Below are 14,217 nucleotides of genomic sequence, written 5' to 3'. Positions count from 1 at the left end.
TTTTGTAATTAACTACCTAAAGCATGATCCCAAAGCATCACCTTCTGAAAAGCGCGCATGGGCTAATCTCATAAAGTTGTGATTTGTATCCAGAGAGAGCAGGTGCCTGTAGGAAAACTTCCCATGCAAAGAAAGAGATAGAAAGATTTGCCTAGAGAATGGAGAAAAATAAATATTCCACAAACAAGACCACCTAGAGTCAGTTAGGTGGCAGGAAGGAGACTAGGAAGGAGTTAGCTGGCTTGGGTGTGGCTGTTCTGAGGGTGCATTTACCAGCTGAGTTTTCTAGTAAGGATATTTCTCTCCATACCAGTGAGACTGAGGTGTGTATGTCACGTGTGGGGGCACAAACATGTGATCAAGTAATGTGATGTTGTAACAGAGTTAGGACCAAGGGTTGTGGAAAAGGACGTGTGCAGTTGCCAAGAGAATTCTGGAAGGTCTTCTCCGAGCAGCACCCTGTGAGATTCCCAGCCTGCTTTGCAGGATCATCGCTGGAATCAACCGAAAAGATAGTGTGTCAAACCCACAACACTATACAAATGTGATACCATTATTGTGATGTTATGGAGAAACCTGGTCGTCAGACATCTGCCTTTGTCCTGAATCCATATTGTACTTAGCAAGCATTCTTAAGTATTCATGAACGAACTGATTCTCATGAATTTCACATTGAAAACTGGTGGGTGTTCTGTGCTTCCCCCGCTTGGGAACAGAGGTAACAGAGAAGATGATGTGTTCTGTCTCTTCAGGTGGCCCTCTGCTCTATGAGAATATCACGTTTGTCTATAACTCGGAGCAGCTGAACGGGACCCAGCGGGTTCTTCTGGATAACGTCCTGTCGGAAGAACAGTGCCGGGAGCTCCACAGCGTGGCCAGTGTGAGGACCTGAGTGGGCAGGCAGCCTGATGGTGTGAGCCCTGGAGCTCTCTGGTCCTGGTCTCACTTGGAGTCAGGGAACCAGGCCTGAAATGTCACTTTCATTAGGACAAGGACATTAATGTGGACATCGATTTTCATAGCCTGGTTTGGGAGGATTTGAATTTCGTCCAGATCTGGACACAGCTCATGGATCTGGAATAGTTAGTGGCTTAACACCTAGGACAATAGCCATTCAGCATGTGTTCTGCCTACCATATAAACTCACTGGGAAATCTCTATATTTTAATCAATAATTAACCAGTATATTAATCATTTATAGCCTACCTATTTCTACAAAAACTGGTATTTCTGATGAACACGTAGAATGAAGTTTACATGAAGATATCTCTTACGATGGGAAGAATTCATGATACCAGGATCCTGGTACAAAATAGGGATGGTTCTGAGTATTGACTGTGGTCCTTAGCTTCCTGGCAGTCAAGGCAAAAAGGGAGAGCTGATGAAGTCATCGCTGTCATTAATAAAGCATCTTCTTGTATTTTGCTTCCAGGGAATCATGCTTGTTGGTGATGGATACAGAGGAAAAACTTCACCCCATACACCCAATGAGAAATTTGAAGGTGCAACCGTCCTGAAAGCACTCAAAGTAAAGTAGTAGCTTTTTTGGGGTCTGGGTTCCTAAGCACGCATCGAGTACCTTCTGTGCATGGCAGAGACAGGAAGGAGGAGAGTCAAGACTGTAGACCCATCAGGAGAGGTGAAGGGAGCTAGTATGAAATGACATCTCTGTTGTTTTAAATCATTCCTTGATTCCTTCGTTGAGTCATCAACTTATCAAACTTTGTATTTCCTAAATTCGTATCTGACAAATAATACACAATCTCTCCCTGTCCTCGAGGAGCTTTTGGCGCAATGGTGAAAACATACCGAACATGATGGTTCTGTACTGTATCAAGGGTTGTTGGGGAGAAAGAGGAATGTTCTCTAAGTGGAGAGAAGAAGAAGAGATTAGCTGTCAGTGTTCCTGCTGTGATTAGGAAGGACGAATTTCAGTGGCTCATTTTACTGACCCAAATCTGTGAGCCTGTGGTCCTGTTCCCGCTAGTCAATGCAGACTTGTCCATCCTTATCTTGTCTTACTGAACGTAGTGTCTGCTTTTCTCAAGGCTTCTGGTCAACCCAGTGCCATCTCACGTTCTTCTTTGTCTTCAGTTTGGTTACGAAGGCCGAGTCCCACTGAAGAGTGCCCGTCTGTTTTATGACATCAGTGAGAAGGCTCGAAAGATCGTAGAATCCTATTTCATGCTGAATTCAACCCTGTATTTTTCCTATACACACATGGTCTGCCGAACCGCCCTGTCTGGTAAGATTCCAGAGTCTGAGCTTGTTCCCTCCTATTCTCAGTGAAATGAGAAAGGAAACAATGTAAAAGAAAATTCTGTTAAATTTTAGACTCCCGGTTTAACAAAGTTCTAAATTCCCAAAACAGAAGAATCTTGTTCAGTCTTAAGTCCCCCTTCCCTCCTCTTCTCCTGTTTGGCCCTCTCAAGTTCTAGAACGCCATCGCTCTGCCTGTCTTTCCTTTCAGAACCATTTCCCTACTTGCTTAAAGTCATACAGAGAAAGACTTTCCTGCTTGAGGTTTTACTTTCCAGGGAACCCAGAACCTGGAAATTATGGTCCCCCATCACGCCCCCCAAAGCATTAAGTGGTTGCATAGAAGATGGAGGGATTATTGAAAGAAATGTTCTTAAAAAGGCAGAGACCCCCTCTCTCCCAGCTGTCACAATTTCTCCCCTAGACCTTCTTTCCCACAATGTGTTGAGTAGGAGGGGAGGAAGAATGTCATGGGAGGGGACTTTGACATGTGAACTTTCAGCTGAATCACTCTTTTCTTTTTACACTTTCATTTCACCCCTCTCCTTTTCCTGCCCCACATGAAGCGGGAATGCATGGAATTTCTATTTTGTATCTTCATATCAGGAAACTTCTATAGCAGAACAGGCAGGCATGGTTTGTCCATGGTTTTATACCAGGTTCACACCAAAGCAAGACCCGTCTCTTGACTTAAGCTTAGTCCGTTCGTTCATCTCTGCGGGTCTATCTCGTGTTTCCTCAAATTTACAAAGGGCAGCAGCGATGGGAGAAGACAGGTCAGCTTTGCTATTGGAGGCGTTACTGCTCTTTCATTCAGACCTGTTCTGGCAGGTCAGCAAGATAGGAGAACTGACCTCAGTCATCCCATCCATGCTGACAACTGCCTGTTGGATCCTGAGGCCAACGAATGCTGGAAGGAGCCTCCTGCGTACACCTTCCGGGACTACAGGTAGAACCAGCACCGCCTTCACAACCGGGCTGTGGCCCAACAGTTACCAACTACCCGTGGAGACTAGTAAACTGATCTGTTTTGTTTGTCATCATACCCATCGCGATGAAGCAGAGATTCTCAAATACCCTCCGGACCCAATTGCCACAACCAGGAAGCGACTTGATCATCTCAGAATTTTACCTTAAAAATCCAAGCACGTTTTGTTGTATCTTAATCCACAAAATGCCCATTTTGTCTTCACGTAAAAAGTAAAGTTTTTCTTTTTGATCATTTGGCTTTCACTGAAATGTATCCCTTGTGGGATACGTGTCTCGGTCTGAGAACCCAGGGATCTGCTGTCCCAGTGCACATAGGGATCTTACATTACCACTCACCTGTGTCGGCCTCTTATAGATAAGAAACTAGAAACTCGGAGGAAAAATTGGATGATATTTTGGTGTCTAAAGGGGAAGTCATCATGTATATAATAGTGGTTCATTACTAGAGCAGAGTGAGCCATACAAAAACATTTATGGAGCACCCCCTATCTGCAAGGCAAGACTACACCTCTTGGAGCTGTCTGCCTACCTCGGGGGGAAAACACATCCTTTAGAGTTACAAGCATAAGCAGGAAGAAGAGAATTATAAGTAGCGTGGGCAGGTTCGGAGCGGTAGATTAAATCTAGTTAGGTTTTCTTGGGAAAAAGTGAAATGTGAGATGAAATTTGAAATATAATAAAATGTTAGCATAAGTGAAACAAGTAAATACTTCAGGGGTATGACCCAACCTATATCTGATCTTGCTCGTTAGGGCTAGGAGGGTCAGTTATTTCGATGTCCAGTTCAAAGGAGACCGAACCAATCAGGCTGGCCAGTTTATCACGTCTCCGGTATTCTCTGACAAAGCCATAGTAAGCATATAATAGTACAAATGGTTTTCTGTTTCTTCTTATAGTGCTCTCCTGTATATGAATGATGACTTTGAAGGAGGGGAATTCATTTTCACGGAGATGGATGCCAAGACTGTGACTGTAAGTAAACCTATACAGGCAACTTTATGTAGCGTTTCTTCATCTCAATCTTGCTGTTCTCCGAGGACTCACGGACTGTGGGATTTCAAATATCTGAGCTTGAGAATTCAAGAGGTGCACAGGGGCCCAGCAAATGTATACATCATAAAATGTTAGAGATGGACTAATCAGTAAAATCTTCCAGTCCATTTTACAGATGGGTAGCTTAAAGAATAGGTATATGCAAGATTTGCTGATGATCCCATACCTAGTTAGTGTTAGACTTGGAACCAGAACTTAGGTCTTCCGATTCTTTGTCAAGTAGTCTGATGGAAACACAGAAACACCTGTTTTGAAGTCATCCATGCCTCGGACTAGACAAATGGATTCTATGGGATAGCTTTCGGCCAACCTAGTGTTCTTCATGCTTGGATTGAACATTGGACTTTAGACCCCTAGTTATCAAAATTACTATATATGTGTGTATGGATATATATGCTTGTGATTGTAAGTAAACCTGGACCCAAAAATTGATTTATACACATTACACACACACACACACTGTAGAGGAGCTTCTAAACACACCTTCATAGGTAAAAATTAACAGTTAATTTCAACTACGGTCTTCCTAGGCAAACCAATGCCTTTGGAAAACCAGTCTACTGAGTTATAGACCATATAGCCAGCATCCTTTGGACTTTAAACCAAAGAGCATACACCGTGGTCGAAAAACATGTTTTCCAATGGAGGATATAATTGAATTGTAAATAGATTATGAGCTCTATCTATCCTCCATACAAAATCTAAATAGTTGAGGCATGGATCTGACAAACTTCAAGGATTTTGCCTTAGACATACTATTTTCACAACTTTTTCTGAGTATTAATGTTTTCCCTCTCCTATTTTGCATCCTTTTCTAATAGCGACACACCCATAGATCATTCGGTATACTGCTGGGGTATAAGCAGATGATATAAAAAAATTCTGTACTACTGGATTTAAAAGAGAACCCCATGGAGATTCTGGTTAAAATTGTCCAGAAACATTGGAATAATTAAGAAAAATAGTTCATACAATTTCATGGAATAATGTTTATCTAAAAGGTTATGATGCCTCCCTCTTTGTTATAAAAGCTTACCTATCAACAGAGTATTTTAACGTTTCATGATCTAGAAAATTTAAATCAGGATTGATGATCCGGGTTGCTTCTAATCCTGACGCAAAATTATCAGTTTTTTAAAAAAGTCTCTGTGCAGAAAGCATTTGATTTCTGAGCTCTACTAACACTAGAACAGATTTTAAAATGCTTGCAGCTCACACAGTTGGAAAGAAAAATCAGACAGGTGGTTGAAAAGATTTCTTTGCTTCTACTCCATCTAGTGGCCATATTTGGAAATGCTCAATGTTTGAAAGCAAGTAATGCCTGGAATAGTATGTGAGAATCAGTAATTCATTAAATGTTGAAGGCAAGTTAACTGTAATTCTGCTGTTTAAAGATGTGAAAGCAGATACTACTGCTCTTTCATATAACTATACTTCTAAGAGAAAGGTGTAAGTATTTTAAAACATACTGAATCTAACCCCCACCACGATCCCTAAAAAAGTAAAAGAAAAATTGATTTAAAAAACGTTTTGGAAAACAAAACAAAACAAAACAAAAAAACGTTTTGATTCAAAAGCTCCAAGTTGATAGATTCACTTTCCCAAGTTAGCTCTACTTCAGGTTAATACACACGGTAGAGGCTTTAGAGCATTTTGTAAATGATTAGAATTCTTAGGTAATCAGTCCGAATAACAAAGAGAAATGGATAGTTTCACCCTTCAGCTTTCCTTTCTTTGACTTAATGGACAAATGAAGCAGAGAAGTGGCCCAACTTGGGGCTACATGAGGGAAAAAGTCCTCTAAGTTCTTTACTTTGGAAAAATCTGGGAATGACACAATTAACTGAATGGTGGCTAAAGATTTACATTCATTCAAGACAAGCACAGCACACAGGCTTGTCTGACTTTGAATCATCGGTTAGATGGAAAGCAAAAGGAGTTCTCTTTTATCATACTTGGAAGATACATGGAGTATTTTCAACAGCAGCATAGTTGTGAAACATGAGTATTTTGGGATTTGGGTTTCTCTGTGCAAGTTTGAGAGAGACAGAATGCAATAAGTTCTATTTGCTTCACGAAAAATTAAATTCAATATAGAACTGTGTTCCAAAAGTATGTTTACAATCATCTAAACTTCAGGACATATTTTCCTGTAGAAGTCATGTCATAAATGAAGCTTGTTTATTCCTTTCCGTGGCTGATCTATAACAGGGGACGCTCTCCATTTGATAAGATTAGTTATACAGACTTTTGTGAACCCACAAGACCTATAAACAATTGCAGATGCTTCAGGCAGCTGATAGCTTCTTCTCCTAAACTTTCCCAAGTTTTTCATGTGTAAAAATACTTTCAATTCATCCAGTTCCATCAGAGATAAAGCATCAAGTTATTCCACATCCTGTCTTTAATATTGTAAAATGTTACTGCTGACACTTGATAATCACATAGAAGCAAGGGTGCCCACATGGGGTTGAGGGAGCTTGGACCAGCACCGGGGAAGGAGCTGCCCAGAAAACTCGAAACTAGATTTTAAAGCTGCATGTAGACCAAGGCTTTCCTATCCTACTTCGTGTGTTTCAAGTCTCATTTATTTTGTTGTTTCTATGTGGAAACATTCAACAAATTCCTTCTCCAGGAAAATGAAATCAAATTGATACCAAGGGCACCCATAAGTAGTGAACTCTCTAGGTTTGCATCCGAAAAGTCACCTTGACAAAGCTGCATAAGAAAATCAACTCTCTCCAGCAAGGACAGATCACTTCTCAATTATCGTGACTGGAAGAGTAACCAGAAGCTGACTGCTCTTCTCTGCTTGTCACACACACACCTACACACGCACACGTACACATGCACACACAAGTTTCAGACTTTTGGACCTCTCCATCTCCCTCCAACCTTCCATGTGTATCTTACAGTCTAGGGGTACCTATGTCAGGTAGCATCCAAGGACCTCAGGAAATTTTCCAGGTATTGCTCCTGAAGCCCATGGTGAACGCACATAGCCATCCCGTTCTATCGTGAAGGAACCAAAGTTCTTCAAATGGGCACGTATCAAACCAAGAAAGTGCAGAAGATAGCTAGTTAAAGTGAGCCCAGCTCCTCAAATGGTAGAATGGCATTTTTTTTTTTCCTTTCCTTTACTTTTCTAAGCTCTACTATGGAACGAGTGTTTCTCAAGAAAGCAAAATAAACTCTACTGACATCAGACACTTTTTAAAATACAGACGCCAGGCCCCTTATATTCTGTTGCTTAAGTTCAGTCCATTTGGAGAGCCCGCTCATTCGATCGAACACGCGGGCTCCCTAACTGTGCCTTTTCCCTCTCTGCCTCCTCGACCTGAGCGTTAGTGAGCAGCTTCACCTGAGCCCTGCACCAGCTCGAAGGGCTGTGTCCGTCATTTCAGAGCCTGGGGGCCACGGAAGAGGCCTCCCCAAGAGGAGAGTGTTCTCACCACTGGAGGTGTTAAAGCATTCACTGAGGACCACTGGGCAGGAATACTGTAGTGGGAATTAAAGTATCATAGGAAATTAGACCTGACTTTTCAAAATCTTTGTGTTGTGAAAGGCTCACAAGCCGTAAATGTACAAGTAAGCCTTGAGAAGAGGTGCACCCATGGAACCACTACCTAGGTCAAGAATAAAAATGTACCAGCACTCTAGTGCACGCCTTTGTTTTTGTCATTAAATGGGCATCTGCCATATGCCAGATACTGTGCTGGGACTGAAGGCCGGGGAGTGGAGTGAAAAAGAGCCTTGGTCTCCCTGGAGTTCGCCGCCATCGTGTCGCCTGTGTTGAGCGGTTACTCTGTGCCCTAGACTGTGAGAGCCATTTTACCTGAGTACTTTTATGTCTGAATCGCACATTATGCTGAGCTTATCTTTGTTTTATGGGTGAGGAAACTGAACCAATCTATGTCTCCTCCAGCCCCAGGATTCCATTATTCTTTGATTCAAAACCTGACCTAAATAATCCCATAGAAGGTAGAGAAAACGGTCGTAGAAATGCTCAGGATATGGAAAGGAGAGTCTAATTTCCACGTTCTTCCTCAGGCCTCTATCAAACCAAAGTGTGGGCGGATGATCAGCTTCTCGTCTGGAGGAGAGAACCCGCATGGAGTGAAGGCGGTCACCAAGGGCCAGAGGTGTGCCGTGGCTCTGTGGTTTACCTTGGACCCACTCTATAGAGAATTGGTGAGTCTGTGACCCACCCAGAAGGCCAATTAGATGTCTCAAAGACATGCTTTGTGAACTGATTTATATGAAAAGTCCTTTAATTGATCCATAACCCTTTAGGGATCTTAGAGATCATAAAAATCAGTCAATCAATCCATCAATCAATCATTCAGTCAAACTATTACAGAATCCTTTCTTTCTGGTTTCCAACACTGGCTGTGTCTTCTAAGCAAGAATAGATTTTCCTCTTCAGATCCACGATGAAGCAATGACACAACTGCTATGTGTAGTGTAAGTTTGAGAGAAAGAAGAGGGACTAGGAAGGCAATTCTAGATCAGATGGGTTCTAATAAGGGAATGTTTGTGGAAATAGGAATTGAAGTGGTGTCTGGCAGTCTCTAGTTAGTCTTGAGCTTATAAACAAACTGTGACATCAGGAGAGAGGAACCACTTTCTACTGGGCACCAAGAAGACTGATTTATTTTCTCAAGAAATCATTAAAAAGAGCACTGAATAATTTATGAGACACATGTAGAAGACGGTGAGTCAACCTGAAAGTTTGTCATTATTTACTATTAATTTAAACATTACATACTAATATATTGTTACTATGATATTGGAAGTAGACACTTAACCTGGATCTCATCCTTCTTGATGCCCCCCCAGCCAGAGCTTACGGTCTCTCTCTTTGGGGCTGCAGAGAGAGGAGTTGAGACCAATGGATAGAAGCACGTGGAAGGAAAATGTCGCCTCAACATAGGAATGACTTTCAAATAGTCGCCACCGATTGGTGGCGTTGTCCCCCTCGGGAGTAGCAAGTTCCTTGTCACTCCAGTCAAAGCCTCGGCAACAGCTTGGCATGGGACACTGACGTTGAAACTGAAAACGTCACGGCAGGGACTAAACTGGGTATCTTCAGTCTCCTCCAGCCCCGGTATTGACGAGCAATGAAATTCTAGTCTTTAAAATGGCATTCGATCCAGTTTTCTCTTTGGATACCTAAATCAGATACAATTTAGTCAGAAACTGTTTAAAATTCATTCCTCTGTCTCATGCTTTTTGCCATCGGATCCAAATCACACAGTTTTTAGGCCACATTCTGTAAGCATCCTTTCACGTACTTCACAGATGTTTATGGAAGATCTCTGTGCCTGGGCAACTGTTAGGTAGGCCCTGGGGTACAGGGGTGATACAGCGCAGTCCCTGACCTCGAGGAGCTTGGAGAGGTCAAGAAGTAGATCCAAGACGGCCGTGTGCACTTCGTAGGGGGCATTAAGGAAGACTGACTGATAGAGGCTCACTCCCCACCGGGGAGATGGTAGCCAGACACCCAAAGGAGCAAGAGTGGTCCTGTCCTGGTCCTGACTGAAGGTGGGGGGAGCAGGCAGAGCACACGGTTTTGAAAACTTCAAGGCGCAATGATCGGTCTCCCTCAGCTGTGATTCCTTTCTTTCCTTGTGCTTGGCCACTCCAAAACGCCAGCACCGCACCGCCTCCCACCTGCGCTCCTGCACCAGGGATTCTAGGCAAATGAGCAGACAGAGGGAAGATCACAAATTCTTGGAACGTCACCGCACTCTCTCTCTCTTTAGTGTTCAGTCCAACAAACATTGAGTCCACTTCATTACTCAGTATCCCAACCCTCTCTTCCAAGATACTTTCTATCAAATAAACTAACACAAAGTAAATTCTCTTGGCTTCTTGCTAATCCAGAGTGTGAGACTTCTCCAGAATCCTGGCAGTAGCGGCATCTAGTGGTCACAGGAGAGAATGACCAGAACCTCTTCAGCAACCACTAGACCATTTAGCCTATGGGATTCCCGTACTTGGCCCTGCATTGTCATCAGCTGGGGAGTTTTACAAACCACTGACATCTGTCTCCAACCTCAAACATTCTGGCTAAGTTGATAGGGAGTGTGACCTAAGTATGGAGAGCTTTAAAAGCTCCCCAGGTGATTCAAATGTGCAACAAAGTTGGGGAGTCCTGAGTTAGGCACCTCTTCTCAGATTGAATCCGTGAGCAAGGAAAGCCTATGAAGGAGTTAACAGAGCTGGCAGATTTCCCTGCTTGTCCTCGATTGTTTTAAAGATATCAATTCTCAAGATAGTTAGCATTGCAAACTCTGAAGGATGCACAATATGCGTTCCTCGGACATGGAGTTCCAGCTCATGAACTTCTGCCCTTTCAGGAGAGACATGACTGCGTCTGTTGCACAGTCAGATCTGAGAGTTTGTATCAGTTTTGTCCATCAGTTTGTTAAGCAGCAAGTTGTCCTTCCCATGTTCATAAAGTGAGTCCTCAGGCATCTTACTTAGCATGACATCACTTTAGCTTTGTTATTTAGTATATTTGGTCCTTTTGATTGCGTTTATGAAGGCATCATTTTCAATGATGAGGTCTTGAACGTAAAGGCTTTGTTTTCGAGTCATAAAATAGTTTTTCCATAACTTGCTGCATTGGGCATTGTGCTAGTGACTAGCAATAGGGGGCATGGACTATGTAAGACATACCCCTATTTTCAAGGAGCTTGACGTCAAAATGAACACATAAGGTAAGGGCTAACATAATTAAAACACCAGGTTAAGTTCAACAAGACTTATTCGGGGCAAATGCATATGTTAGGGGGTATAAAGAAGAAACCAGAAAGGCTTCATTGAGGAGATGGCATTTGGCCTGTGCCTTAGGGAGAGAGATTTTAAACAGAGATAGGATCCTTCATCCATTTATGAATTTATTCATTGACTATAACGGAGCCCTTGCCATATGTCAGTAGTTTTTCTGGGCAGTGGAAATACAACAGTGACCAAAATCGGCAAGATTTCCTGCTCTCATGGTGCTTACCTTCTCGTGGAAAAAGACAGGACCACAAATAAGTAAAAGAGTAAATAATTGGGAGATTTTTGGATAGTGAGACATGATGTGTGGGAAAGGGAACAGGGTCACTGATTCAAGAGTAAAGGGGAGGGGACAACCTGCAAGAGCTCTCCAGACAAGTGAGTTGGCACCTGAGTGACAAGAAGCAGCCAACTGTGATAAAGGTCTTGGGAAGAATATTCCAGGCAGAGGACAGGTTGCAAAGGCCCAGAGATCAGAGCGAGCTTGGAGTGGTTATTCCACTGAGAAATCCAGAGTGGCCGGAATATGGTCTGCAAACGCAAGACACACAGTGGTCTGAAAAGAGGACACCGAAGAGGAGGGATCCAGTGTGACAAATTAGTGAAGAAACACGAATTCCATTCTCACTGGGGCAGGAAAGCCATGTGCCTTCCCTGACTGCCCCCCATTCTGGGAAGTTACAGGATAGGACAGACAATACGGTACCTCTAGTACGTACGGGATAGGAAGCTCCATCTTGTCTACAGGTCGTGGACTAGAGTAGTGATAAAGAAGGTGAAAGGACATGGAAGGTTGGAGATGCCATGTGGAGGGAGAACAACTGGGCCTGCTGATGGTTTGATGTAGGGGGAAGGGAAAGCGTAGGATATGATGGAAGCATCCAGAAGGACATTTAACCTAGACTAGGGCTAGGGTTTTCTTTGAGAGAGTTGCATTCAGGGACCTTGAGGTAAGTCAGAAAGTTACGGTATAAGTTGAGGTGAGAAGAGAAGGCAAGGGGAACCAAAGAAGAGAGAAAGGTCTAAATCAGGCAACTCCTTTAAGCACGCCAAGAAGATTGGACCTGGAACCTCAAGCAACAGGAGCCCATGCAAGGGTGTTTGGGGGTACGATTTGGAAGCTGCAGCAGTTGAGCTAAGAGATGATGAGAGTCCAAACCTGTGGTTCTCTAGTGGGAGCAATTTTGCCTCCTAGGGCACATTTGGCAAGGGATAGGGACATTTTTGTTTGTCAAAACTTGGAGGGAGAGGCCAGCAGGTCCCTGTAGTGGGCAGAGGCCAGGGCTGCTGCTAAACATTCTACTAGGACCTCCCCCAACAACAGAGAATTCTCTGGTCCAAAATGTCAGGAGTGCCAAGGTTCAGAAATCCTGCGCTAACCTAAAGCAACAGTAATGGGCACTATAAAGGGGTGGAGGCAGGAGGTAGAACAGACGGGACTCAGTGATTTATCAGGTCCAAGGAACCATGGCTGGGCTTTGAGGGCAAACGGGTGAGCAGAGGTGGTCTTTACTGAGACAGAGAATTGGCGAGCAGGGCCGGAATAGGTATGCGCGGGAGAAAACGCTGACTCCAGCTGGAACGCTGGATTGGAGCACTGAGTCGGAGATGCCTATGGAAATGTAACACAGAAAAGGTATTATTCAGTTGAATGCACAAGACTTCCGGGCAAGAGAGAAATCTTGGAAAGGTATTGCTTAGAACATAAGGAAGTCAGGAGAAGGCATCAGTGGAGGGATGGAGATGAGGGTCAATCCTGAACCGGAACTAGCACCAGTCCCCGTACGGATGGATGCCCTGAAGAGTTTGGGAAGCACCTGCCGCTGGGGCTGATCGTGATTCCTGTTAACAGAAATGTGTCCATTACCTGTTTTGCAGGAGCGAATACAGGCTGATGAAGTGATCGCCATCCTGGATCGGGAACAACAAGGGAAGCATGAACTGAATATCAACCCCAAAGATGAGCTATAAAAACGAGGGAAAGAAAAGATCTATCAGATATTTATTTAAATTGTTAATCTTATGAGAACCTTTTTATTTTTGTACAGAGCCACGGTATAAATTAACAGGTTAATTCGAGTCACCAGATCCCCCTTCCGTTCCTGAGGATGCTCGCTTTGCCTCATTCAGCGTTTCTCATCAGGTCCTCTCTTCCCTTCCCCTCCGCACACACTCACACATGCACGTGTGCACGTCGTTAGCTGCAGATCTGAAAGCTCGAGCAGAAAGAATAAGTTCATTCTTGGCAAAACTGCACCTCTCCTGTGCGCTCCAGTTCTAAAGTTAGCGTGTGATTTGGACTCAGAATGCTTTCTGGCCCTGTGCCCTTCACCAACACCCTCTCCCAGTGCGGGGGCCATGAGCTGGAGTCCGGGGAGCCCCCCGTGGGGTGAGCACCGGCTTGCATGTCCCTGATCTGCGGGAAGAACAGTGCAGGAGATGGTGGGGCCCGGCCTTTCTAGGGCCTCGGTGGAGTTACTGGCCCCGGTATTTTCACCTGAGCATAGACTTACACTGGAAGCTTCGAGTCCTCCTCCACAGTGTTCCAGAAAGGACTGCCCTAAGACTGGTGTCTTTAAAAACCGTTGTTCGGGGGGATTGGAGTAGAAAAACTCTTCACCCCGGTGCCTTTGGAAGAAAATCTTCAGTCCCACCTGAATCGGGGCACCACCGACACCTTGCCTGAGTGTGGGGTCCAGTGGTGAGAAAAATGGATTTCGGAGTGATTCCCATCTTCGGCCGCGTGTATTTTGGTGTCCCCTCGTCTTTGCTGCTATCCAGTTCACAGATTCATGCTTGTGTCTGATTGTTGAATACAGGGAGCCCGATTCTAACATCTGGCATTTATTTTTCTTCTCCCAAATGTTTGGTGTGTCTTCAGGTAATGGTTTTGTGGCTTTGGGGACAGCCCAGGGACAACACTGGGCTATGACTAGTTTTGTTGGCAGGTGCTGCAGGACCACAAGGAAAGTGGAAACTCTGCTTCTGAAGGCATGGAAATGGTTAGCAGAGGTGTTCATCCAGAGAACATCTGGTCCTTGGCCAGAATTCTAAGGAAGCCCTGCAAAGACATTATTCGGGGTGGGGCTGGGGTTGTTCTAGCCTCGGGAAGGCTACTAACTGCTG

The 14,217-nt window shown here is 44.0% G+C and overlaps 1 protein-coding gene across 1 annotated transcript in view; it reads left to right on the top strand.

The window, feature by feature from the left end:
• The window catches only part of P3H2 (prolyl 3-hydroxylase 2), a 155,706-nt gene extending 141,752 nt beyond the window's left edge, over positions 1-13,954 (top strand). The window contains exons 9-15 of the mRNA XM_026496551.4: positions 753-880; positions 1,433-1,528; positions 2,095-2,245; positions 3,091-3,208; positions 4,146-4,221; positions 8,353-8,493; positions 12,970-13,954. Coding sequence (XP_026352336.2) covers positions 753-880; positions 1,433-1,528; positions 2,095-2,245; positions 3,091-3,208; positions 4,146-4,221; positions 8,353-8,493; positions 12,970-13,062 — 803 coding nt within the window. The 3' untranslated portion in view covers positions 13,063-13,954. The remainder of the gene's footprint in view (positions 1-752; positions 881-1,432; positions 1,529-2,094; positions 2,246-3,090; positions 3,209-4,145; positions 4,222-8,352; positions 8,494-12,969) is intronic.
• Positions 13,955-14,217: the final 263 nt, after the last annotated feature.

This window comes from Ursus arctos, unplaced genomic scaffold, assembly GCF_023065955.2.
Source record: "Ursus arctos isolate Adak ecotype North America unplaced genomic scaffold, UrsArc2.0 scaffold_4, whole genome shotgun sequence".
NCBI lineage: Eukaryota > Metazoa > Chordata > Mammalia > Carnivora > Ursidae > Ursus > Ursus arctos.
Note: the sequence above shows the minus strand (reverse complement) of the source record. Positions and strands in the feature narration are given on the sequence as shown.